The 27,500-nt window shown below is 35.1% G+C and overlaps 1 protein-coding gene across 5 annotated transcripts in view; it reads left to right on the top strand.

Moving 5' to 3' along the window:
* The first annotated feature begins 5,812 nt into the window (after positions 1-5,812).
* The window catches only part of LOC131062991 (ATP-dependent DNA helicase SRS2-like protein At4g25120), a 224,596-nt gene continuing 202,908 nt past the window's right edge, over positions 5,813-27,500 (top strand). For 2 of the 5 annotated variants that reach the window (XR_009111007.2, XM_057996740.2), the window contains exons 1-2: positions 5,813-5,998; positions 21,461-22,063. Coding sequence is in view for 4 of the 5 variants with exons in the window: in XM_057996740.2 (XP_057852723.2) it covers positions 21,831-22,063 (233 nt within the window). In the remaining variant the exon portion in view is untranslated. The remainder of the gene's footprint in view (positions 5,999-21,460; positions 22,064-27,500) is intronic. The other 3 variants (XM_057996738.2, XM_057996736.2, XM_057996739.2) reach the window with 2 other exon arrangements.

Genomic DNA, 27,500 nt, shown 5'->3' with positions numbered 1-27,500 from the left:
GTATTATGTTTTGATAAATTTACATCGACGAGTAGTCCATGGATGATGAATTTGTTACTTACTATATTTGATGCTTTTTTTAAAACTTTAGAGACATTGTTGCACTTATGGCTCTTAAGAGAAAGTGTTGGTGGGGTATGGCTCGAAACGTTGGGGCAACTTGAAATGTGAAATAGGAGAATTCCTAGCGTAGACATGCCCACCTGAATGTGTTTGTATTTATGTTTCAACCCCATGACACACAAATAGAAAATAAGGCTACCATGCAAATTTTCATTGCATGCATTTGATGATTTTTGCATCAACAAGAAAATTGTTGCCTTGAAAAAAATGGTTTGAGTATTGAAAATATGAGAGAGGTTACTCTAGAGGGGCCTCACATGACCCTATAGGTTTAGATGGTACATTTGTATGTGACATGGTTTCTGAGATACAACCTATCAAACTTTGACAGTTTTTTGCACTTAAGGCACTTAAGAGAAAGCATCGGTAGGGTATGGCTCGAAGTGTTTGAGTGAGTTGGGAAGAAAAATAGGAGCATTCCTAGAACAAGCTTGCTTACACAAACATGTTGGCGCTAATGGATTAGGCCCATGCCAAACAAAACCAAAGTTATGTGACATTACAACTTTTCATTGCATGCATCTGACAATTTTTTCATCAATGAAAAATAGTTTCCCCAAGAAAATGGGGTTGAGTCTTGAAAATATGAGAGAGGTTATTGTACAAGGGCTTCATGTGATCCTATAGGTTTAGACGATACATTCATATGTGTCACGGTTTCAAAAAAAAACTCATAAAAAGTTTTACTATTTTTACACTTAGGGAACATAAGAGAAAGTGTCAGTAGGGTATGGCCCAAAGCGTTTGGGTGATTTGGGAAGAGAAAAGGAACATTATTATAAAAATACCACCCACTCGGATGTGCTGAAATTGATGGTTTGGGGCCATGATGAATGAAGCCAAAGTTATGCAATAATGCAACTTCTCATTACATGCATCTGGCAATTTTTGTATCAATAGAAAAATTGTTGCCACAAGAAAATGGGTTTGATTTTTGAAAAAATAAGAGAGGTTATTGTAGAGGGCCTCATGTGACCCTTGTAGGTTTAGAAAATACATTCATATGTGCCATATTTTTCAAGGTAAAACCTGTCAAAGTTTGATAGTCTTTTGCACTTAGGGCACTTAAAAGAAAAAGTCAGTAGGATATGGACTAGAACATTCAAGCGAGTTGGTAAGTGAAATAGGAGCATTCCTAGCATAAAAATACCCACCCAAATGTTTTTGTGCTAACAGTTCATGCTCGTGAGAAAAAGAATGAAATATATGCAATATTATATCTTTTCATTAAACAAGATTGACACTTTTTGCAACATTTGGAAACTTGTCATCACAATCAATTGAATAAGAGTCTTCAAAAATTGACAGATTTCATTGTAGAGGGTCCTCACATGACCTTACAAGTTTGAACAAAACTTTATTAGGTTCCACGATTTCCAAGGAATAGCCTGACAAAGTTTGACAATATTTTAGACTTAGGGCACTTGAGAGAAAGTGTTGGTAGGGCATGGGCTGGAAAGTTTAGGCATGTTGGTATCCAAAATAGGAGAATGTATAGCATAAAACCACCCATCCAAATGTGTTGACACTAATGGTTTGTTCTTTTGACAAACAAAATGAAAGTTATGCAATATTGCAACTTTTCATTAAATAAGATTGACATTTTTTGCAACATTTGAAAACTTGTCATCGCGATCAATTGAATAGGAGTCTTCAAAAATTGAGAGAGGTTATTGTAGGGGGGCCTTAGGTGACTCTGAAGGTTCATACAAACTTTTCTTAGGTTCCACAAATTTTGAGAAATAGTCCACCAAAGTTTAACTACATTTTGCACTTAGAGCACTTAAGAGAAAGCGTCAATACAGTGTGGCTTGAAACATTTGAGGAGGTTGGAAAGTGAAAGAGGATCATATCTATTATAAACCTACCCACTTGGATGTGTTGGCGCTAACAGTTTATGCCCACAAAAAAGAAAAGAAAAAAGTTATACAATATTACAAATTTTCATTGAACAAAATTGACACTTCTTACATATTTTTGGCATGAATGAGCTGATAATGAATGTAGGACAAACCTGCTAAACCTAGGAGATCCTTAAAGAATCTAGGACAACCTCGATGAACCTAGTTCATTCATAATGAATGCAGGTCAATCTTAATGAATGTAGGATAGACGTAAAGAACATCAGATAGTCCTAATACAAATGCAAGTGTACAAGTTATTGTAGGAATGGTTAATGATGTACCACCTTGTGGCACTACATCTTGAAATGCATAATGTTTGCATCAAATAATTCAATCTATAATTAGAAATCTATTTACACTTACAAATTTTAAGTATTAATACATAAAATGTTATAAATTCAAATCAACATACCTACACTTGAACACCATAGTACACCTAATCTAGCAAGTTATCCATTAATGCCACATCATTAGGTACACCACCCCGATGACCCTTGCTATTCCCATAACATCTACATTGACAATGCAAACACACATGGGAGGTTGAATCATCTGCATCCTCTACATCACTATTTATTCCAAAGCATACATGGCATTAGTTTGAACACATGTGAGAGCTAGGGGCGCTAGAGCTAGATGGTTGAGTTGTTGCATCATCATCTAAGGTAGGAGGTTCAAATAACTACATGCCATGTTGGATGATGGTGTCAGTCAAGCTAATAATTTCATGCAAATTCTGTATGTCTATACTCTCCTTGACAGATGTTGGAGCCACCACATGGTGAACAGGTTTGCATGCTAGCACTTGGTCTTTGATTTTGATGGTTATCACTTGCCTAATACTTGGTCTATCTTGGGCAGATCCTCCACCTCTGCCCTAAAACTCCCTCATATCGAAGTAATTGGGAATTTGATTAAGGATAAACTCAAAATATAGTTTTCTAAAGAAATAGAGTGGTACCTCATAATTATTACAAGGAGGTTGGTCAAAAACCATCCAACACCTATTCCAAATATTATTTTTTATGGCATCATGGTTACACCAATGTATTGGAATCCTCTTAGAATTTGTGGGAAGAGGTTCATTGGTTCTAGAATCAATAAAAAGAGCACATATTTGTGCTTTTCTTATCTCTTTAATTTTCATAGCATCATATGATTTAATCCCATTGCATAATATTAACAACATAAATCTCTTTATATTTTCTATTGGGTAATTTGATTGGTAATTGTGTCAATATTTGTTAACATTGCTTTGAATGCTATGGTAAGGGATATGTAATGTTGGTTAGCTATTGAAGCCCTGAATCTTGCCACTAACTAAAAAATTATAGCTTTATTTTCTTCTAAATACCCCAATAGATCATTTTGGTTAGCTTGTTAAGGGTTTTTAGGAGGGGTTGGAGGGTTGGCCATCTTAGGGTTTTCCTGAGGCATATTTTCATTCAAAATTTTGTTGAGTATAATGGTTTACATGATTTGCTTCCAATTATTAAAAAAACATGAAATTGACAAAAAAATCAATTTTTGTGAAAATCCAAATGCATATTGAATCTAATGGACAAAAAATGCCTCTTACCTTGATTGTGGTATGCCATATTGGTGGGAGAGTGATATCTCCTCAAAACCCCTTGTGTTTTAAGGAATTTTGAGCAAGTGAAAGATGCAAGGAATCACGAGATATGGGTATGAAAAGATCGGTTTTTTCTTATCAAATAAAACACGATCAGGTTATTTTTATTAAAGAAAACCCAATTGAGTTTTATTTATTTTAAATAAATAACCAAAACCCGATTGAGTTATTTACAATAAACAAAGCTCAATTGGGTTATTTAAAATGAACAAAACTCGATCGTATTTAGGCTTGGATTTTTTGAGCCTTAACATGTACGTGGTTTTTGAATTTTCAAAAACAATGTATATGTTTTGTTTGTGTATGAATTTGCAAAAAATAACCAAAGATCTAGAGCCCAATGAATAACACAAACCAAGAGAGAGAAAGATTGGCATTGACAAACTGTATTTCTCATCAAGATGCAAAAAATGATCAATTGGATAAACCATACAATGAAGATGAGTCTGCATATAAAGGCAAGGCCATATAGATATGTAAACACACAATCATGACATGTGGCCCAATGAGAAACAAGGGTAGGTGAGGGTAGGTAGGAGAAATAATAAAATATTCCACAAGAGGTGGATCGCCCACCGAAGTTGGAATGTGACAACAAGATAAAACCACAAAAGGTGGAATTTCTCCTACAAGCAACTTCCCTATGTGCACACTTCCCTAAGTGTCTTGTATGCAAACTACTATGAGATGCATTATCCTAAGTCAACTTAAGTAAAGTGTAATTATGAGACATAATTTACACCAACAATATGTTTTAGGATTTTTTTTACGAGTGGCCACTAAATTGTCTAGCATCTTGGTACACTTACCTATTTATCACAATTGTTTAATCAATTTTCACAACATTTTCAAAATAATATTTGACCAAAAGCTTGCAGAGGGTTAGAGACCTAGAAGGGAGTCTTAACCCTAGGAATTGGTAGTGGGTAATCCTTGATTTTATGCATAGATGATTGGCACCAGAAGCAAAGTGTTCAACAAGTTTAGATAGAACACTTGTTGGGTACGGTGAAGACTACTAATTTGAATATAATCGATTCCTCGAGATCTCAAGATAAATCAACTTCCATGTAGACTTGTTTTTGGGGTCAAGCTTGATAAAAGTGATATGACGCAACATAGATAGCCTACCCTACGGAAGAAGCAATACCAAGAAGAAAATGTTAACATTGAGGCAAAGGGAGACCAAAAAACTCAAGCCAGACATACACACAAAGTTTCTTATTATTTGAGATAGAGAAGTCTTGAGTTCAAGGTTGAAAGAGGAAAAGAGACGGTTATACATACCAAGGGCCATGTTGAAAAATAGCCTAGACATGCCTAACTTCAACAAAACAAAAATGAATAAACCTTTTAGTGAGATTTTGGACTCCTTCAAGGCGGACCCCATTAGGAGGCCAAGTTTCGGTATTCTAATGTCGTAGTATGTTTTTAGGGGGTGCCTCCCAACAAAATAACCAATAAGAATATGTTGCTCTAGCCATTAACATACAAAATCAAATTCTGGGGTCACTAAAACCACATCTATGGGGGCTCTAGAAGGCATACCTTGTGAAAAACCTTTGGCACAAATTTATGGAGATACTTGCTTAGAAGAGCCATTGTTCACAATTGCCAAATTATCTACACCAACAAAAACTGCTAGGTTGGAATTGGCCAAGACCATTTAAAGCTAATCTAAAAAATCCCACAATAAATGCGATATGATGCAAGGTAATACAACAATGAAGAGTCAAAGTACACAAACAAAAGACAAAAACCCTAAGTGAGATATTTTTCCCTCCTTACTTGAGAATCTAATCTTTAAAAAATATAAATATGCTACTTTAAATGCAACAAAATGATTAAAATGTATCTCTTTTGTAAAATAAAAACTTCACATATATCATTACAAACTTTACTAAAGAAAACATACAATTACTATAATTTTTTTATCAAATTCTTCACTTCTAATAAAAAATTTCTATCCTAAACATTTAGATGGAACTCAGAATGGGCTCAGCATAATCATGGTAAAGCCTAAATGTAAATAAAAAAATTATTTTCAAACATTTAAATGGAACTCATAATGGGCCCACCATGATCACGGTAAAGTGTAAATGTAGATGAAAAAGGGCGTTAAAAAGAGAGACTTAATTTTTTTGGAGCGTTTGAAGACGATCTAGAAAGGCTATTTAAGAACTTAAAACAAGTCATAACATTTACTTGTGGTTTTTTAAATAATTCAAAGAAAGCGTGCTTGGTACGAGCGCGGGACATATTGAATATTGAAGAAAGCCCAGAAATGTAGACGATTCTTCTTCTTCAGTCTCGGCCCCGTTTTCATCCATCCGCATTGGTAAGTTGCATTCAGATACCCCAACATTTTTCGTTTCTTTTTCCTGCAATAATCAAGCTGATTAACTTCCTGGACTACCCCATATTCATTCAACAGTGTGTTTATTGCTCAAGAATTCACACAATGCAAGAAACTAGTTATCTAATATGAATTGTCTCATGTCATTTATTCCGGAGAGTTACCGACAAGATATGCAACCAAGCGAATTCCTTCTCATGGAAATACAATGCATACAATTTTGGAATGATTTATAAAGTTATACAAAACTACTCCCGGCTTAGAAATATTGCTGCATTATCTACTCTAAAGACTAGTGCAAATTACTTTGTGGGGTTGATGTCTGGGCCTACTTTGTTGGAAGAACAATCCACAGGCGAAAGGCTCGATCCATTTTGTTCCTCCCTTCAAATTGACCAACGGGAATGACATACGGAATTCCAATTCCATGGTCACTATTTAGAGGGCCACACAAAGAGGCACATAATGCCTAATTATCCATTATGGATATCTGAGGCAAATAAACATTCAAACGATACATTCAACATTTGTGGGTATGTATATATTTGGGCATCAGAGGCTGTGTTTTGCAAGCGAACCAGTTAAGACTGTAGGGCTGACTGTTGATTAGTAACTTGCAGTTGCTCTGATTGGACGCCAGAGCAGATCAGTTTATCACTTCAAAAATAATAAAAGTATCCGTCTTCTACAAGTTTCACCTGTCAATGCACAAGATATTGTATTCAGTACTTCTTATGGGTTGAAATCTATAATCCATAGAGTTTTTGGGACGGGGATGGCAGGGAACTACAGGATGTGCTTCCACGATGTTAGGTCTTTTGTTTTTGTAAAGTTTTTTCAGGGCTAGGCCCATATGTTCAACTTGTGGGTGTGCCTTTCTACCACCCTCCCCTTTTTTTCTTTTGAATATTGTACTATTTTTTTTTTAACTAATGCACATTTAAATAGGATATATTCATAATTAAAAAAAAAAAATGTAGATACTTCTAATTACTCATGTATAACCTAAGTTGCCAGTTTTGGTTCAGGTTTGTAGACTTGGTTAGTGGATCTAACAATACTTTTTATGGTTGGGTTTGTCTACACAAAAAACATATAAAAATCATACATATATTTGCTTAAAAATAGGAGTCAAGTGTAGAATACTACATAACATCATATAATCAACAAAACCACCGTAAACTCAAATGTCATTTAAAACCTAAATGATAAATGTTATAAAATATTCATTGTTCAAACTTCAAGTTCAATATTAAAATAACAATATCAAGTTCAAGAATCAGTTTTCAGTGTCATATGATTTTCTAAATCATCAATATTATCATCTGCATTACCATTGGATGATGCAGAAACATTTGAAGAACTAAAAGCGGTGCCATTGTCATTCGCACTAAAACTGTTTTTGCTTTTGGACTCCTCAAGTGCAATATGTTGGGAAATGGAAGCATTCAAGTTAGTATGCTTTGGCTCCATATCGTGTAACTTTGTGTCCCTGCCTTGTTGTTTGTGTGAAGAGAGGTATACGTATACGAAGTTCTCTACTCTTTTTGAGTGCAATTTGTTGCACTTTACCAAGTGGATAAAAGAGTATGCTTTCCAATTCCTCTAAGATGTAGATGAACTAGTAACCTATGATGACAAAGTAGAGATATAGAGTTATAGCTATAAACTATATAAAAAACTATAAATAAAACTATAAAGATTAAAGTTTTTCGTTTATTAAACATGCTTGTGATAAAATTTTGGTTGTGAGGGGTTTTTAAGTGTTGGAATTGTTGGTCATGGAAGTGACACCAAGCGTGAGCATCTTTCTTGAACTTATAATGAAAAGCCTCAATGCTTTGACCATTCGAGTCTACAAAAATGATGAACTCACTCGTGATTGCACCTTGCAAATTAGGATTAGGATAGCGTCTATGAAATGCTGCCTTGTACCCTTTGGTGACTTCATATTTCTCTACATGGGTAATTTTCACTGGTACAGAAGGAATAGTTGGTCATTATGTTCCATCTTTCTTCAATAATTTGGTGCATTTGTTTGAAGAAAGTTTTTAAGGTCTCGCTCTTTCTTATTTATGGTAGTCTTCATTTTTTTAATCATTGAGTTGATGTCATCATATATCTCTCCCAAGCAAGGCTTGTCCATGTTTGTATAACTAATCATACTCAAAACAGGCTTGGTGAAACTAAGGATATACTCTACATGATTTCACTAAGAGGCATTTAAGATCATCCTCTTAATATTTGTTGCCCTCTTAGTGTTGCTTTGTCTCTATATGGACCAATTTTGGCTAATAAGTATGTTAGGAAGTGCCTCTAAAACCTTTAGAAGTCGTCTTAGGACTATTGTGTTAGAGGCAAAATGGGTCTTAGTAATCTTTTAAAAAATAGAAGGCAAACTGATAAAAAACAATCTTTAAAGAAGAATTAGAAGACACTATCAAATTATGACTTAAGTAACAATAGCGAAACTAAAAGACAAAATTTTATATTGCTTCATTTATCTTCAATAGCCAATTTTGAAAATGATTTAAATATGCCTTATTACATGTGGTGGTTGGTGATGAACATTTAGATCTCCTTAACCTTTGCATACAATTGTTCGATCCAATCAATTTTGTTCCCAAGCTTTTGTAGCATAATATTGAAAGATTGGATTGCACAAGGTGTCAAAAAGAAGTGAATGGTGCTTCTCAACTAACAACCAAACAACTTTACATTTTTTGCGTTTTATGACATAACAACATTTGGGGTTTGGCTTTCACAATGGCTGTGATTAAGATAATATCAATAAATTGGCCATCCTTCAATGAATCTAGTTTTATTGAGAGTTGAGTTGGCCATTTTTTCCAAAAGGCGTACCTGTTCAAGAAACCACTACCATCCCAATTAAAGATCTCATAGGAGATTGTTAAACCATGTCATGAATCAAGTGGAGATGTTGGACATGCTCCAACGATCTCCCCCTTAGCATTACTCAAGGGAATTTGAACTTGCGACCCCACTCTGATACCAATTGATGAGCACATGCTCATACTGAGGGGGGGAGGGTGAATCGATATAAGACAAAATTTACTTTTTCAAACTAAAAACCACAATAATGTTAATTGCACAATATCATTAACATAAAATCCAATGATTATGCAACACAAGAACACACAATTTTACATGGAAACCCTAATGAAAGAAAACTATGACAAAATGTTGCTTATATAAAACTACTCTTACAAATTTTATAGGCACCAACCTACTGGAGACATCAACTCCCACTTAAATGATTTGTAGGCTCCAACCCACTGGAAACACCAATCCCACTTGTAGAATACGTAGACACCAGCCTACTAGAGACACCAATCCTCAAAATTGAGCATCAACTCAGCAAGAGACACCAATCTCTTCTTTTGGGAAGAACCAACCTCCAACAAAACTAGATTCCACCTACTTGAATGTTGCTTCTTCAACGGATGATAAACATTTTTCTCTCTTTCATATATCTCTCACATAAATCACACATTTATAATTTTCTCATAACTTCTTCATGAACATTTTCATAAACCCTTCAGAGTCTGCAAACAAATCCTTCAAAAATCTGCCCATAGAGTCTTCACAAAGTCTTCACAACTCTGCTCTATTCTCCTCCTTAAATCTGCTCAATTGTTCTCTTCAATATGTTTCATAAATCTGGTCCAACATCTGCTCTTTTACTTAAACCTGTGTGTATATATCATATATTCATGATATATTCTTTGTACTCTCCACAAAACTCTGATCTAGACTGCTGCAGATCTGCTCTAAATACTCTCATTTCTCATTGTTCAAGTTTTATTCCCACTTATCTTTTATTAATACCACTCATATGCCTCTTCACCCAAGAAACATAATCCTTTACAAAGGAGACGTCTATTCTGCTCTGAATCTGCTTATTATTCTTATGATTTTTCATTATAAAACTTGCATCTTTTATCTCCAATACTGATTGCGTTTATACTCAGTGTACTTCTTAATGAATGGAGGTGACTCATTCAAAGAGGGACAACTTCTCAAGGATGGTGACTTCTTTCCCAAGAGAGATGACTTCATGAAATAGGTCGGCCTTTATTTAATTTATCTTTTATTTCCTTAAGGGTCAGCCGTACAAGTATTAAATATTAATTTTGTCTTAGTTTTATCTTATGCCTAGCAAGTCGGCCAGCCTTCAAGCTTCAAATCAGATATATTTGTTCTCCAATATGAGTGCCACCATTTAGCAGTTTGGCCAGTATTTAAATGATAAATGTTCTCCATGAAAACTTTATAACCAACTATTAAGATATAATAAATGTTGCTTTCATGTTCGACCATGCATTATCGAAGGATATAAAGTTAATGTGCTGTATGAGGATCAATTAGTGGCCTTTGGCCATTGCAAGTTCTTCTTCTTGGACCAACAAATTCCATTGTGACATCCGTGACATCTTTCTTGACATTAATGGCACTAAACTTAATAACAATTTTCCATACGCCTTTGATATCAATGACAACAATATTTCCAAAAAAAATATATTGCTTCAATTACCTTCAATAGCTCCAATTTTGAAAATGATTTAAATGTCTTATTACATTTGGTGGTTGGTGATGAACATTTAGATCTCCTTAACCTCTGCATACAATTGTTTGATCTAATCAATTTTGTTCCCAATAATTTGTATCATAAGATTGAAAGAGTGGATTGCACAAGGTGTCAAAAAGAAGTGAATGGAGCTTCTCAACCAGCAACCAATCAGCTCTACAATTTTTTGCATTTTATGACTTGAACAACATTATGGGGTTTGACTATCACAATGGTTGTGATAAAGATAATATTAATAAATTGGCCATCCTTCACCTCTCCTTAATCGACGACTCTCAAAAACATTGCTCCTTTAAGGGACATTGCCATGACAATGTTCAAAGGCCAATTTTCAGTTAGGATTAGGTGTTGTTCATCTTGCATATCATTGTTTTAATGTAATTATGTAAAATTAATATTTATTTGCGGTGCATCTTGTTGATGTGTTTTTTATGACACCTCAAACACAAAATAAAATCCTAAGTATTCTACCCTTGCTTGAACAAGTTTACCTTATATGCTAAACTTCGTGATCAAATAAGGCAACCCCAAGGTTTCTTTAGTTAGGTCTTGACATGCATTGGATAGACTTAGTGAGATGATATGATATGTTGGTATCAAAAAGGGACTTACGTTTATGAATCGTAGCTAGAACTCTTCAAAACTAACTTCTCTTAAACAAAGAAATATTAAAAGGGGAATGGTTTAGATAATCTATGCTAATTCTAAGGACAATGATAATAATGGATGATGCTCGGATAGACAAATTCCTTAAACCAAGCTTTGCTTCACCATGATAACAACAACTACACAAAATTGGTGCAATCTCTAAAGGTAGTGAATGATTTTCATATCATAAACATTCATCCAAATACACAATATTGATGCAATCCAAATGAATATCCATAATTGAACTTAGCAACAATAATTGGGTTCAGGCTAACTATGCACTACAATTTGCAATCAACAAATTACAAATGTTATGAACACCATGGAAACATATCATCGCATTTCTCCATCAAAATCAATGAACTTTAACTAAATTTGAGTAAGTAGAAACCATGCAACATGTAGAAACAACACATAAAGATCCACCATATCTTCAATGAAAATCATATGTTTATTCCAACATAGCCTTGGCATCAATTCCTAGTCTTGTCACTCTACTCTTATTGTCACTACTCTATTTTCTAATTATCAACTCTTAACCTTTACAAATGAGAAGATAAAGCCTTTTATAGACTTTGAATTACAATTCAATGGCCTAGATTGATTTGAAATCAATGGCCGAGATAATTCCATGAAACCCTGATTGGGTTAGATACAACAACCACGACCTTACATTTAATATTTGACCAATGAGATCATTACAACATTTTGGACACATGTCCTTCGTTGAATGTAGACCAATGAGAGATGAGGTTAGGTATATTCAATAATATTTGATGTAGCTCCATTTGTCACTTGCTCCTTCATTAGATGTGTTAGGTTCAATGTATGTGGACATGTCCACGTGACATTACCTGAGTGGTTGAGGTAAATAGGCACCACATCAGCTTGCATTCCTTGTTGTAAACTTTCATCCTTCATTGCAAAGAAGTCTTTGCATCTCTAGCAAAATCTCTTGATACTCAACATCATTTGGCTTTTTGACTGATTGAGATGGTTCATATTCCCAAATTGCATCATCTTGAAATCATTTATGTCACAATGCAAATTCTTGGCATCCTCTTGAATATGTTGATCCTATTGTTTGCACTTGCACTTCCATTTCCATCTTCATGACAATCCTTCTTCTTCATGTTGTAATGTCTTGTGTTTGTTCATCTTGATGTCAACTTTGTTGATGGGGAGGTTGAACTTTCGCCAACGTAGAATAAAATACACCGAGTATATCCTATTCTCTCTTGAATAAGGAAATATTGTATGCCATCTGATTGTCCAAACAAGATAACCTCAAGGTTTCTAGTGTTAGGTCTTGACTGTGCTTAGGATAACTCAGCGTTGATGTGATTTGGTGATAATCACAAAGGGACTAATGTGTCTATTTTCTGGATAAATTTCTTTTACAATCACAACTACAGACAATTTCTCTAGGTTCAGGGCCTTTTAAACATCTGATTTTCAGGATACATGATGCTTTATAAACAACTTATGAAATTGATTTTAAAAGAATTATCAAAAGGCAAGGGTTTAGAAAACTAATCTAATCTACATGAAACAATTCGTAAACCAATAGACAAAACCCTTAAAGCCAAATCCAACTTTGCTAGCATAACACAACTAAGCTCTCAATTCACATTCCATGTTATTTGTTCCCCACTCATCAAACTTTACTCAATCCTTACCTTGACCTAAACAGGTACAATTCGAGGTCACTTCACTTAAACAATATCATGATGCAAAACTTTGAATAAAAAATCGACAACAGCAAAAAAAGAAAAGGGGGGTCCCTGTCGAGGACGGGGTGTGTGTGCAAGGCACAACAATCTCGAACTTGTCTTTCCTTCATTTGTTCACCATCATTGTGAAGTCTTCTTCGTGTCTTGAGCTTTGTCTATAATTGAGCAATCCTCCATATTGTTGAGTCTCTTTGATCTTGGATTTCCTCCAAGGTCAATATAGCATCTTCCATTTGTAATTCTCTTCTTTATCGCCTTTTCGAATGTGTGAATCTTGCCTTGATGTTGTCTTTGATATCATCTTGCCTTGTGTTGTCCTCATTTTTGAATTTTCAAAAATGTGACAACCCTTACAAAATTTTGGTTTAAATGTGTCATTTTTGTCTCCAAGGCATGTTTTATGAGGTGCAAAACTCACATTTGTTAGTTTCAAATCATTGGGGTTTGTCTTTGCCATCATTGTCCAAGTTTTGGTGAGTTTTGGTCTTCATTTTCCTAGCTTTTAGTGCAATTTCGGGTTTTAGAGCAATCACTGCAAGTTTGAGATTTTACTCTTAAGGAACGCTTCCCAAGGCAAAATTTTTGCTTTTTGTTGAACTGGACTGATCTTCGCTCCATCCTTGATTCACATTTCAAATTACATCGTGTTTCGAGTTCGTTTGCTATGTCTTTCCTTCAATTTTGGGTTTTTTCTTCCTAGCTGCAGGTGGGAAATTTTCTTTCTATTGCAGGTTAGGAGTTTCCTTTATGTTTTTGTGTTGTAGGGAAATTTTAAAACAATTACAAGTGCACTTTATTTAAAACTTGTAACTTACTTTTTATTTCCCCCTTGCTTTTTATGTCTTTTTAGTTGTTGTAGGAAGTTTTTGGACAAATTACAATTGAATTCAAAATTACAAGTTTAATGAGAACTTGTAACTTCTCATAAAAGTTCCTACTTTGTGCTTTTAAGTTGTAATGGGAATTTTATTTCCCTATTACAAGTTTTTATGTTTTTATTCCTTTTAAGTTGTAATAGGGGTTTTATTTCCCTATTACAAGTCTTTTATTATTTAAGTTGTGTTTTTTTTTGTTTTAAAAACTTGTAATGGGGATTTTATTTCCCCATTACAAGTTGTTTGCTCTTTCTTTTTGCCATTTCTTCCCTAAAACCCGAAATTGTTCAAGTGAAGGAAAAGTAATGCAATTTAAAACTTGTAAAGGGGTTTTAAAAACCCGATTACATCTTTGGAGTGCACATTTGCTTGTAGTTGGAGAGGAAAAACCCGATCTGCATTCTTGCTCTCACAAATCTGATTTTTGTGGCATTATTCTCTTGAATCCATCTCACATTCTTGCTATGCTGTTGGAGATTGATCGTTGGTGCGATGTTTTTGGGATTCAACGGTTTTGGCAAACACGTTGTGCATAAATGTGGGGATTTTTGGCTCTGTTTTTTGCCATGTAAGCTCCACGTTTTGGGTGCCCATATTCCATCATTGTTTCTACATTTGCAACACGTTTTGCATCCTTCATTCATTGAAGAGTGTTTGACATCAAACGTATCTCTCTTTCCAAGCCGTTTTTTTGTGGAGTTGGATGAATGAAAATCCATTTTTAGCTGACAAGGAATACCAACGTGTTGGCTTCTTCACCTATTTATAAGAGCATTACGGTTTCCACCAAGCTCATTTGTTTTGACCAAGCAAGATTTCGGGTTTTATAAATCTGATTACAAATTGAAGTTTTTTTCCCTCTTCCAAAGTTGTCAAGCTGAAAATGTGTCTTTCCTTGTCACATAAAGTTTGCCATTACCGGTCAAAATCATTCTTTCCGTTTCCCCCTCATGTCAAAACCCCATTTCATCCTTTCATTTCACACCTTCATCCATTTTTCCCAGTTAAGTCTACTTGCAGTCGGAATTTTAAAACTTGATTGCAGTTGTGTCATCACTTGCATTCAGCCTTCCAGAAACCGAAATTGGCCCAAAATGCACTCAAAAACACTTTGAAAATGATTCTTAAAGGTCCAATTACAAGTGCAAACTTGTGGATACCCATTACACATATGAAGTTGCATGTTTGTTCTCCACAATTACAAGTTAATGCACTTGTTTTTCCACACATGTAATGCAGCCTTCTAGAACCCGAAATTCACTTGTGAGCCCATTTTTGCATCAATTTATCCCTTCCCTTGTCAGTCTTGTTTGCACACAAGACCTACCAAATCAATAAATTAAGGCATGGGCCTTATTTTGCAAGCAGATTCCAAGATTGGAGGATGATACAAAGAAAGAACAACAACATGATGGAGCCACACAAGGAGATGGATAAGTGACATGAATGGTTGAGAGCATAGAATGCTTTCAAGACAAAGATAGGCTTCTTACTTCAACCTTGCAAAGAACTTCCCTCCTGAGAAGTCAGTACTACCCCAAGCATGTGAAAGGTTGAAGTTTGCTGGTTAAAGACATAAAGACTATCAAGGGTGCAAGTTCTTGTTCCTGTTCAAGATGTCATTTACCGCGATCATAGAGTATCTTGTAGCAGCATGAAGATTTTCAAAACAAAAGATGATGTAATTAGAGTCGTGTCTTCAGACACATAGAAAGGTTTCAGAATTGTAGTTTTTCTTTTGATAAGTTTACTTGTAAATAAAAAACAATTTTGTAATTGCAAGTTTATCACTTGCACTTTTGTAATTACAAGTAAGCTGATTACAAGTCAATTTAGAATAGGAATTGTAATTTTGAATAAGTCTTAGTTAGTAGTTGGAATGAGTCATGGTAGTTGAGAGAATTTCTCGAGTTAGTTGGGATCCTCCCACCTTTTTCTCAAGGCTCATCTCCTATAAATACTTGAGGGGATCTATTGTAATTGATATCTTTTGGCAATGCAACAGGACTCTGCCAGTTTGTATGTACACTCTAAGACTTTGAGCTTAGTTGTAAATCAGATTGCCGTCAATTAAAAGAGGCAAATTGCTTTCAAAATTTGTGTTGATTCAAGGTGTTATGTGACGACATTTTCTAGAGATTGATTGTGAATTTTGAGGTGTTATACAAGAGGGATTCAAGCTCAATATTGCAGACTTTGAGCTGCTTATTGCGTTTGGAGTTTTAGATTGGTTTTTAAACTTGGTCTTGCAGACTTTGAGATGCGTATCATGTTTGAAGCCAGTGTAGAAAGCTCAAGCAAATGGGGTAACTTGCAGACTTTGTGCTGCTTTTATTTTCTATGTTTGTGCATAAGAGGTGCATCATGTAGTTAGACTTTGAACTGCAACTTACTGTGCTTGGTTACCAGAAAATCATCTAAAAAGGTTGATAGGAGAATAGATAGTTGAAGACTTTGAGCTTTCTTTTTGTTTTCCTGTCCCGGGGAAGTGACGGAGGTCTTTATGCTTTCATGGAAACTTTGCTTCCTTTTATGTTCCAAATCCTACAGAAAGTCTCATTTCTGTATTTGCTGTTATTTATTTCCAATTCCTATTACTTTTCTGTGAAGAGAAAAGATTATAGTTTTTCTTGAAAGAAGAAGAAAGACTGCTGTCTCATCCATATTAGATTAGTTTAGTTTAGTTTGTAGATAGGGGGAGCCTTCCCTAAATTAGGAGAGTATCATACTCACACACTATGGCTGAAACCACAATTTTGCACATCCCCCAGGTGTACAAAATTTTCAACCAACAATTTTTAGCAACTCTGTTGGGGACACAAACGGTTCGAAAGCCTCACGCTTTCGTTTGAAGTCTAGTGTCTTGTTGTTTTCAGAATAACTTTTCTTGGGTTTCTGCTAAACAAGAGATTTGAAATATTTTGTTAATTCTATCTTAGAATCTCTGATATAAATTTGTTGAATCATTACATAGCAGGTTGACCCATCCGAGTCACCATTGGTGACTCTGCTGAGATATGATATGCATCCAAAAGCCTCACGCTTTTGTTTGAAGTATACCAGTATCCTATTCATTGTAATTACATTTTTTCAAGCTTTCACTAAGGACGTGTAAGATGGTTGCTCAAGGTCCCTGGGGGAATGCTTTTGGTTCGTTGAATCTGACTCCACCTTTACATGCTCTTCTTGATGGTTCGAGGAAGAACTTTCCCAAGTTCTTTGCATATGGAAGACAACATCCAGATGAGCACATTGCTGCCTTTTATATTGCATGTGGTGTGCTTGGTCTGGAACATGAAGATGTTTCAGTGAGACTTTTCATTGAGACACTCCAAGGTGCTGCTGCAGATTGATTCTACCACCTTGTGCCACAAACCATCACAAATTGGGCTACACTCAGAACAAAGTTTGAAGAAAGGTTCAAGCTTGTAGAGGACATGCACGCATTGTTAGCTCAATTGACTCAAATGAAAAAGGAGTCACATGAACCCATGTGGGAGTTTGTGGCTAAATTCAACAAGTTGTCTAACAAAATTCCAATTGTTGCGCAGCCTACCACTGAAAATTTGAAGTGCTTCTTCATTAATGCTCAACTGCCTGAGGTATGTTTTCTATTGACAAGGGAAGAGACCTTGCAGCAGCACAAATCTTAGCAATTGATATTGAAGATGATCTTATCCTTGTTGGTAAGATAAAGATAGAGCCAAATGGGTCCAAAGAAATCTCTTCATTGGGATCATGGGCTACCAAGAGAACAGATCCCATGGTGTAGAGGTTGGCTAATGAGCTGGTTGTCCTCAAAAGGCAAATAGCTCAAGGTATATTACTCTTCCCCTTATGAAGAAGACATTCCAATGAGGTCAAATCCAAATAATGCTCATAGTTATGTAGCTAGAAATCAGGACAAGCTTCCTTCATCACCAGAAGGGCTTGCTCTTGAGGCACCACCAACAAATTTTATAAACAATAGATTCAAAGTAAATAAAATTCTAAAAACAATGAATAGATATATAAACTTAACCTTATAAAATTTTAAGCATAGTGATGCATTTGTAGAAAATAAAAAAGAACAAAGCAAGAGAGTTTGTTTCATGCTTGTCAAACAAAAATGCAAGGAAGAAAAATTTACCTCTTTGAAAAATATTCTTCTAGATCTTCTTGGCAGCTACTGGACATTTGCAAATGCATAGGAATAACAATGCAAATGTTGTGGAATTGCTAATGATCAATCTTCAACTCTTTTTGTTGAATGACAAGCAAGAATGAAAGTTTAGCCTTTTGGAATAGCATGTACCTTTTGCAATAAAAATGAGCTAAAATGAGTTTGTTTTTTGTATTTGAAATGCTTGAGTTGGCACTTTTAGGGTTAGGAATTCGTTTTAGTGCAACCAAGTCAAAGTCAAAGGTGAAAAAAAAGCAAAAAAAAACCTGTCAAAAATTTGTTGAATTTGGTGCGATCCAATTGGATTATTCTTGGGTTCATCGTTGATGAACCTGGCTCCTTCACACCATGCCTTGCTGGAATTTGCAAGGGAACCAAACTGGACCATGGATTTGGTTCAAATTGGACTTGGATCCAGCCGGTCCCCTAGTGGATCCAATTGCAAACTATAAAGCATTCATCATATACATCTTAAATCATGTTACTCTACATTAAAGTTGAATTGACAATTCAAATGAGAGTAGACACACAAATTAACAATATTTCATTGCTTTTATTATCAATTTGCATATATATTTAATCTATTATTTATATAACAATTGTTGAACACACTTAATATCATTTGAAATCCAGGGACATTGGTTTTGATCAGATGTCTTGCAAGGTATATGCAAGATTGCAAATCTTTCCTAAAGTTGAGTATCTAAGGGAGAATGCAGATCTAATGGGGACTTCTACAAAAAACTGAACAAAAAACTGAAGAACAATTGACAAATCAAAGAAAATTGCTATATCTATCAACACACTAAATAAACTCCTTGAAGTCGCAACACACTTTCGGTTTATAGAATAAAATCATGGAGAGATGAGAATGTTTGTCTTGCACAACAAAAGAAAGAGGTTGTGTGGCCAAAGGGTGCAAAGTGTAGCACATAAATTTTCTTTCTGTAGCAAAGCGGTCTCTTACATAGCCACTGGAAGCCCATGCACACAGCCAAGATCTCTTGCACGGTAACAAGAATGTCTTGTGTAACATCGAGGATCTCCTGTACAGTGACTAGAAACTCTTGCACAACAATAGGAATGCCTTGTGCATCAGTTGGGATCTTTTGCATAGCAACTATAAATGCTTGCATAACACGAAATCGTCGTGCACCACTAGGAATTTCCTGCATTGCAATTGCACCTCTTCTTTGTACATTCAGAAGCTCATAATTGCAACTGTTCAAACACTCATTTATACCAATTTCAGTTCATTAGTTCATATCATCTCACTTCTAATATAATACTTAAATTACTTCAAGGGCTCCCCACCCCTTTTTTTGTCTGTCTTTAAAATTTTCAATTTTTTTCATGATGGGTGGGTATGGTATGGGATGGTTGGCAATCTCCTACTGATTTTCAGACATTTTTGGACACCCTCGGGGAGTTTTCCTAGCCATTCCTGTGTCCCCAAATGTGCTGGGGATGGGAATGTGTGAAATTCGGATTCCCTAAGGGATGTGTCCCTGTGTGACATTGGTTAAAATATGGGATCCAATTCTGACGAAAGAACTATTAGCTTTACAAATAATATGTATGCCACAGTCACAAAGAAACTCCTTTTTTGAGATGAGTATTCCATCTTTGTTGCAGTAACCGGATCTTCTGTTTCCTATACTTATATATAATATAGCTGTATGCATACCCTTAGTTATTTACTCCTATATTCTGGTTTGAAATGGCATCCTGTCCAGTCTCCATGACTGTACCTGCACATCTCCAGCTGACTATGCTATGCTAGCATATACTGTATACATTAAACATACAGAGTTCTTATATAAAATCAAATCTCTTGAGAATGTAGAGCTTCATCGTTGGATCCTATTACATAGCAATAACTCTCATAATTGGCATATTCATTAATCATCGGTCCATCTCTTCTATCCATTTAGGTTTGAATATAGATGTTGCTTACTTCAGGAATTTGAGTTAAAGAATCTGCAGACACATTATTTATGCCTTATATTAAATTTTCAAATCAAAATCTTGTATTTTGCTTATACACTTTGCTTGCTATTTTCTCAAGTTCGAATGCAATAAAAAACAATATCAAAATTTGTTTGTCTGTCCCAATCATACAGTTCTTTCCAGTAAATATTGCTTTAGTTTTGCTAGAGCTTTACATAAGTGGTAATATATATTGACCATGATAGATTATAATTTCTTGTTATTGATTAATTGCTTGCTTTCAAACGTGACTGGATGCCGATGCTTCATTAGGTTAGCTCCTAGGCAGATGCCTGATGCATGTCATTCCACTGCAAAGGATTTTGAAACATAATGAATTTGGTTTTCACCTCGTTTCCCTTTAAGCATGATATTAGCCCTCCTGTCTGTGAATGGAGTGACTAGAGATGACAGTGCTAAAAGTCGAGGACACATCCTTGGGTGCACTTCAGTGGCTTAGTAATAGTCTTGAAGGCAGTAGTCAATAATAATCTTAATGATTATATTAAATGTTATAACTTATATTTCAAACTGTCAACCTGGATTAATTGCTGAAAGGAGATTCAGAAGACTGCAACAGAGCCCAAGAAATCCATCTGTGGTAAACTCTGTGTTCTCCGGTAGGACTAAGTCTGTCAAACGTCACTTTTGGTTCTGTCATAAAGCCTCAGCAGACTGGCTTTGGGGATAAACCATCCATGCCCATCTTTGATATTTCCATGTTGTGGAAGATTGATCAGTTAGGAGATAGCCATAGCTGTCCTGTATGAGGAAAACTAATATTATGCTATTAAATGATGTGTTAATTTTATCTGTGAATATTCAGCTTGACCAATTAGTGTACCTACTTAAGCTGGGAGGGTTATGTTTAGTGTGACTAGTATGGCATACAAAGAATGTTAAATACATGAATAAAAATAATAGATTCTCATTTCTGCTGTGTTATATTCAAGATATATGAAAGCAGGAACATTAGCATGGTGTTTTATTAATGTCTGGATGCTTCCTGTGTTGCCTGCTGTGAATTACATAGGTACTAAGCTTTCCATAAAATCCTCTACAGTTTTAAATATGTACAATTTTTTGGCTTGCTTAGGATTGATGCATACCATTTCTGAGTGCATTTTAAAATTGAAATACCATCAAGGAAGGCATGAGACAAACAAATGTTTATGCTAGTAAATCGTATGTACATTTTATCCATGAAGTTTCAGTTTGATCTATCACTTTTTATACTAAAGACTGGAGAGTTACACATAGTTTACTGTGAAATAAATATAATGTATAAATAATGTATAATATATGATTCATCATGGTTGATTCTCATTTGTGCTGTGTTACAAACAAAACTTACAAATGCAGGAATACGAATTGACTGATCTTACAATATCTAGATACTTTATGTGTTTCTTGTTGTTTATTATGCAGGTGCTCAACTTTCTATATTATCTTCTACAGGCTTAGGCGTGTACAATGATTTGGCTTGCTTGGGATGGATGCAAAGAAGCTCTAAAAGTATTTCAAATTTGAAATATCTTCATATAGGAATGAATCATTATCCTTTGCAGCAAAAACAGTGGTGGGAGAAGATATTGTTTGATTTATACCACAATACTAAAATTGTTTGTATCTAATTTATGTTCAAGAGATCATCTTGTCCAACAAAGGAGGCTTGGAACTCAATAGAGAATGAACAATAAGTTGCAGTTGCTAAAGATTTTGTCTTAATCATTCCAAATTCTAGTCCTCATCACCAATTTTAAGTGGTACACTTTCAAGAGGGAAGCGGGTGTTAGTAATGGCTCCAGAGAGTTCGTCCTTATTAGCAAATTCATCGCACAAGAGGATAAATGATCAGGAAAGGGCTCGCATAACAGCAAATTTCAGGGCTGCAAAAGCTCTTCTTGAACGTAAGCGACCTCCTCAACCTGCTACTAACCTTGCGTATTATCAGACTCCTCATAAAAAGCTCAGTGCAAGTCCTACTTTGGAAACAACACAGAGACGTTCAACCAGTTCATCCGACTTCAGGTACTGTTTGCTATCAATCAAGTACTTAGACAAATTACAAATTCTTTTTTCCCCATTGTTCAGATAATAGTTATTTAGCTTGTGGAGTTTATCTTGATTACTGCTCATAAATTTGTATGTTGTCATCAGTGTCAGTATCAGCATAAACACAATTTTTATCTGATATTTCTTTTCTTCCATTAATGAATTAAATGATCGTTATCATAAAACGCAGATTTGCTGTGTGCTTTTTTATTTGATTATTCTCTCTGATTAAATCTACTTAAATTTTCGTTGTGCTTCAACTGTGTTTCAATGTTTATATTTTCCAATCTTTCTGATGCTTTCTAGGAATTAGAGGTAAAGCCTGCATTCTGCTACTTATTTACTTCATAGATCAACTGATATTTTTTATTACGGGGATAAGAGAGCTATGTCAAAGACAAATAAATTAATTTCCGGCTAATTTAGGATTGTATATATGTTAATATTTAACCAGTCTAAAGGACATGTTGTATTCTTTATGTTATAGTTTATGATTGTTGGCTCACATAAGTGGTCTAATAGAAATTGTCAGTTGTTTCTTGCGAATTTAGTAGCCAACTGGTTCAACTGTAACAAGTAAAATATATTCCCTTTATTTGATCTGACCATGCCTTTGAGTGAACTGGAACAAAAAGCATCATTCAGCTATTGAATCAAATACTGGCTGGCTAGAACAGACTACAATAATTCCCAATAAGAGAGAGGTTAAGAAGGTTAATCAACTTAAAACACAATGAAAAGCAGTCGGCTCTAATATATGGATGGGTGAAACTGGATTTTGATTCCTGGCAGTACCTCCAAAGGTAACCCAGGTCAGGTTGGAGTCATCATATGTGACTACAAACTCTAGTCTCTATGATCATTAGGGTACCTAGTGGGTCTTGGGATGTAATCTAAAAATGTGGCTTAAGTTATGGGGATTTGCCAAGAGTTATGAATAGACAGAGAAAACATTAATGACTCATTTGGGATTGAGAGTCGAGATGGATTTGTAGATCCTCATGTAGTGCCCCCACCTAAAAATTAAAACTTCAAATTAAATTATTCCGAAATATCAATAATTTATTAAGGCAGTGAAAAGAGATGTAGCTGTGAGAAGCCGCTACAGGACAAAGGAGATTAAAAGTGCTGATAATTGTGGAATTCGTAAGATGATTTGAATAAGACAAATCCTAGTCAACCATAACAGCAAAGACAAAAGGCAATTTCCGTCCTTTATCCCAAGTGCTAGAAGACAAACGTTAAAGGGGAGCCACTAGAAGACAAAAGTTAAAAGGCAGCCACTAAAAGACAATACATAAAAGACAGCTGCTTGGATAAAATTATAGTTGAAAAACTCGGATTCGGCAATAACTCGGCAGGCCCAAAATTTATAAAAACTTGGGAAAAAACCCAACAATAACTAGAACATTTGAAAATATTAAAAATATTCTTAAAAACACACATATATACTGAATTTATAGAACACATCACTGATTTTCATCTTATATAAACAAAATTTGAGTTTAATATATACCATAGACCAAAAACAAGTTCAACCTTTGAATACATATGAACTTCAATTTTTCGTTATCAATGAAAATTGTAAATCGTAAATTTCGTCTACAATTAGAACTCAAAAAGGTTTGTCGCGGTTGTGTAGGTATTGCTGAAGTAGATGATATAGTTGCAATTTCTTCAATAGGAACCTCAACAAGTGCCTCATCCATAGTGAAAGGATCAAGCTATATATGTAAGGAACTTGCCCTTGATGGTTGAGCAACATCGCTTTCTGCCTCCTCATATGCTTCCACTTCTGCTTCCCATTCAACTTCCTCCCTTTCCAAATCAGCTAACTCATCATTAGTTAACTATGGATCCACATCAACATCACCAGGCTCAGCAATCCAATTTGAATATGGATCAACGCCATCAAGGTTAAGGGCTTCATGTGAACCTTGCCATTGTACCTTCTTTTCATGCAACTGAAGGTTGTATAATACATAAACAAGGTCATTCAAACACTTTTGAGTTAATCTATTGTGCTTCTTTGTGTGAATGGCCTCAAAAACACTCTTGCACTCACAACTAGAAGCACTACAAGGTTGAGACTAAGTTATTGATTCGGGTATGGGTGCATGTATGGGTATCGGAACCTAATATGGTGGTATGGCAATTTTTTTTGTCGGGTATGAGTACGGGAATACATATATATATATATATGTTCAAAATTATAAATTGTAAGGACAGTGATACTCATAATTGCCAATAAATAGAATATTTAAATACTTCATATTCATAATTTGCAAAAATTAAAATACATGTTGATCATTCTTATCATGTAAAAAATATAAAGTTTTAGTGTGTTAACTTGTTACCCCTATTTATAAGTGGTGATAGATAAGTAACATTTTTCTAGTAGGGGTTTACTAGTTGTAGGTTACATAACATTGTTGTAGTTGTTGATTGAAGGAATTTTCAAACTTCATACAATAGTTTTTTGGCTAGACATATTTCTATTGCTGATCTTAGTGATTTCGCTGTTTACATATAATTTATGTGGTACTACACCAGTTTGAAGTCGATTGTCAACTCTTTGCCAGATATGAATATCATATGAGAAGTTTCCCTTATGCTTTCATACTCCAATTGGTGTTTATTACTGCATGTTTAGAAGTGTTTAGATTATTTCAGTATTGTATAAGATTAAAAAACCCAAAAAATTGCATATATCAGGTATTGGGTATGCCTTCGATATGCCCAAGTTACTGCCTCAACATTTAGGTTCTGTATGGGTCCTTCATAGGGAACCTAGGTGCCCAGGCAGTACCCTGGTGTACCTAGGGATGAACCAGCATCGAACTCGTACCCAACCAAACCCACGCGCTAACCTGGGTAAAAATAGGACCTAGTAACATAGGGTTGAGATAAAATGCAGATGACAAGTTTTTGAAGATTAGGCATTGTGGCACCATAATCTTCCCACCACAAATCTGCAAGACAATTGCCATTTATAATTTAGTAAAGATTTTAATAAACCTAAAATTAAAATAAATACATTTTTTTTAACCTGGCTGTAGAGTGGATCAACTATGAATGCAAAAATTTGAAGAAAACAATGCCCCCTCGACTTTCTTATAACTTTGCATCTTATGAAGTATGAGGTCTTGAAAGTTCTCATCATCAATTAATCTCTCAATATGTGTTGAGGCAAACAAGAACTTTTGCATCTACTTTGAAAGTAGGGGAGCAATAAAACTTGGGGTTCAAATAGTAGACAACAACATGAATATGTGGAGTTGTCAGTTTCACCTTCAATCACTTATTCAGCATATGGGTTCATATTTGGTCTTGTTTGACCCATACAAATGTTTAATCACATCTTTGGCTTCAATTTGAATGTTATAGCAGTCAATTGTTATGATCAGATTTTATATCAACATAAATTAGCCAGTTTTTATTCTTTAATGATGATTTGTAATGCATTTCATATTATATTGTATTACCCTAGATGGTAGTACCGCTAGTGGCTTCCTCTTACAATTTAATGTAATTGCACACACCACTAAATAAGTGGAAGTAGTTGTGCCTATCATAATTACACTCTATTGAATAAGTGAGAAGTGACTGTGCTTGTGTAATTGCACTCCAATGAATATGCAAGAAGTGATTGTGCTTGTTGTAATTGCTTTCTATTGAAAAAGAAAGAAGTGATTGTGCTTATTGTAATTGCACATTCCTTTGAATAAGTGTGGAGGTATTTTGTTTTAGTTCTTGATTTAGTACACTCCACTGAAGAAGTGTAGACCTAGCTGGGTCTACCACGTTGTCTGCTTAGTTGATTAGATCACTTCTTTTTGCTACATTCTAGTTCATTGGTTGTGGTTCTATATACATATGCTTTCACTTTGACAATCTTGAGAACTGGGTGATCAAAAAGTGATAAGGACACAGAACTGTAGCTTTGATTCAATTGATAACTTTAAATAAATGGGGATGGTTATTGCACCAATTCTTCATGAGTTGAGTAAGTCATTAGTACAAGATGAGGTCAAAAACACATGCTGACAGTAGAACAAAAGAACCATTTTATTTGATGGGTGGACAGATGGCAGAAATAGGAAACTCATCAACTTTTTAGTGGCTTCAGGGGGACAACTAGTATTTTTAAAATCAGTTGATGCCTCCAATGAAATAAAAAATGTAGAGACCTTGTGCAACATGTTGGATGAGGTGGTGATAGAGGTGGCAGTGAAAAATGTCATTCAAATTGTGACTGACAATGCAACTGGATATGTGGCAGTTGGTAAACTTCTAGAGGTGAGGCACTCAACATTATTTTGGAGCCCTTGTGCTGTCTACTGTCACCTATTCTTTGAGGACATATGGAAAATAAGCTGGGTGAAGAATGGGGTTGAAGATGCAAGGAATATCACAATGTACGTCTACAACCACACATTGGTCCTAAATCTTATGAGAGAGCACATTGATGGTAAATATCTCATATGATCAAGAGTCACACACTTTGCTAATAATTTCTTCACCTTGTAGAGCATATTAGCTACAATGCCAAACCTTGAGTGCATATTTGTGAATGAAAGATGGTTGGAGAGTACTTGAGCGCATGTGTGTGAGCGAAAGATGGTTGGAGAGTCCTTATTGTAGGAAGGCTGAAGTAGAGAAGGTCGTGAAGACCATTTTTGATCATAGATTTGCCAAAGTCATGGACGAGATCGTCAATGTAAGTTTTCAAACTTTGATCTCTATTTATTTTTTATTTTCTAATATCAAAATTTGTTGATTTTGTTAAAATTTGAGATTTAGATGTCAGAATCATTGGTTAAAGTTCTATGATTGATGGATTGGTCAAGGAGTCTTTTCGCCCCTTTCTCAACCTTTGGACCAAAGATAAATTTCATTTCTTGCACTATCAAGTTCTATGAGTTCTACTTCTCACACCATGAATGATGAAGAGGGTTAGGAAGAGCCTATAGGGATTGAATATGTGATTAAGTACAAATGTGGGGTGGTGGTGGTGAGGCAACTAGTTCTATTGACAATGCACATTGTAAGTTGCCTTTCCAAATTATTAGAGGATTTTGCTAAGGGTTAGTTTGATAAGAAGTCGCCTTTAAGACAATTAGCAACTAGATAACTTGAATTTTAATGTAGTCTTACAAGAGTTAATGCACATCTTTTTTATGTTACAAGAAAAGGTGTAGGAGTATGTCATGTACTTGTTCCTTTGCCATTGAGTAATAGAGCCTAAGGGGAAACGTAGAATGAACACTAGTGATGTTGCAAACATTGTGGCAGAATTATTTAATGTGCGAAATATGGATGAGGTAAATGATGCCATTGGCAAATTCTTCTTTGCTGATGGCATTCCATTCCATGCGGCTAGCTCTTCTTATTATAATGAGGCTATGGCAAA

This window comes from Cryptomeria japonica, chromosome 2, assembly GCF_030272615.1.
Source record: "Cryptomeria japonica chromosome 2, Sugi_1.0, whole genome shotgun sequence".
Taxonomy (NCBI): Eukaryota; Viridiplantae; Streptophyta; class Pinopsida; order Cupressales; family Cupressaceae; genus Cryptomeria; species Cryptomeria japonica.
This window is presented reverse-complemented; position numbering and strand designations above follow the sequence as displayed.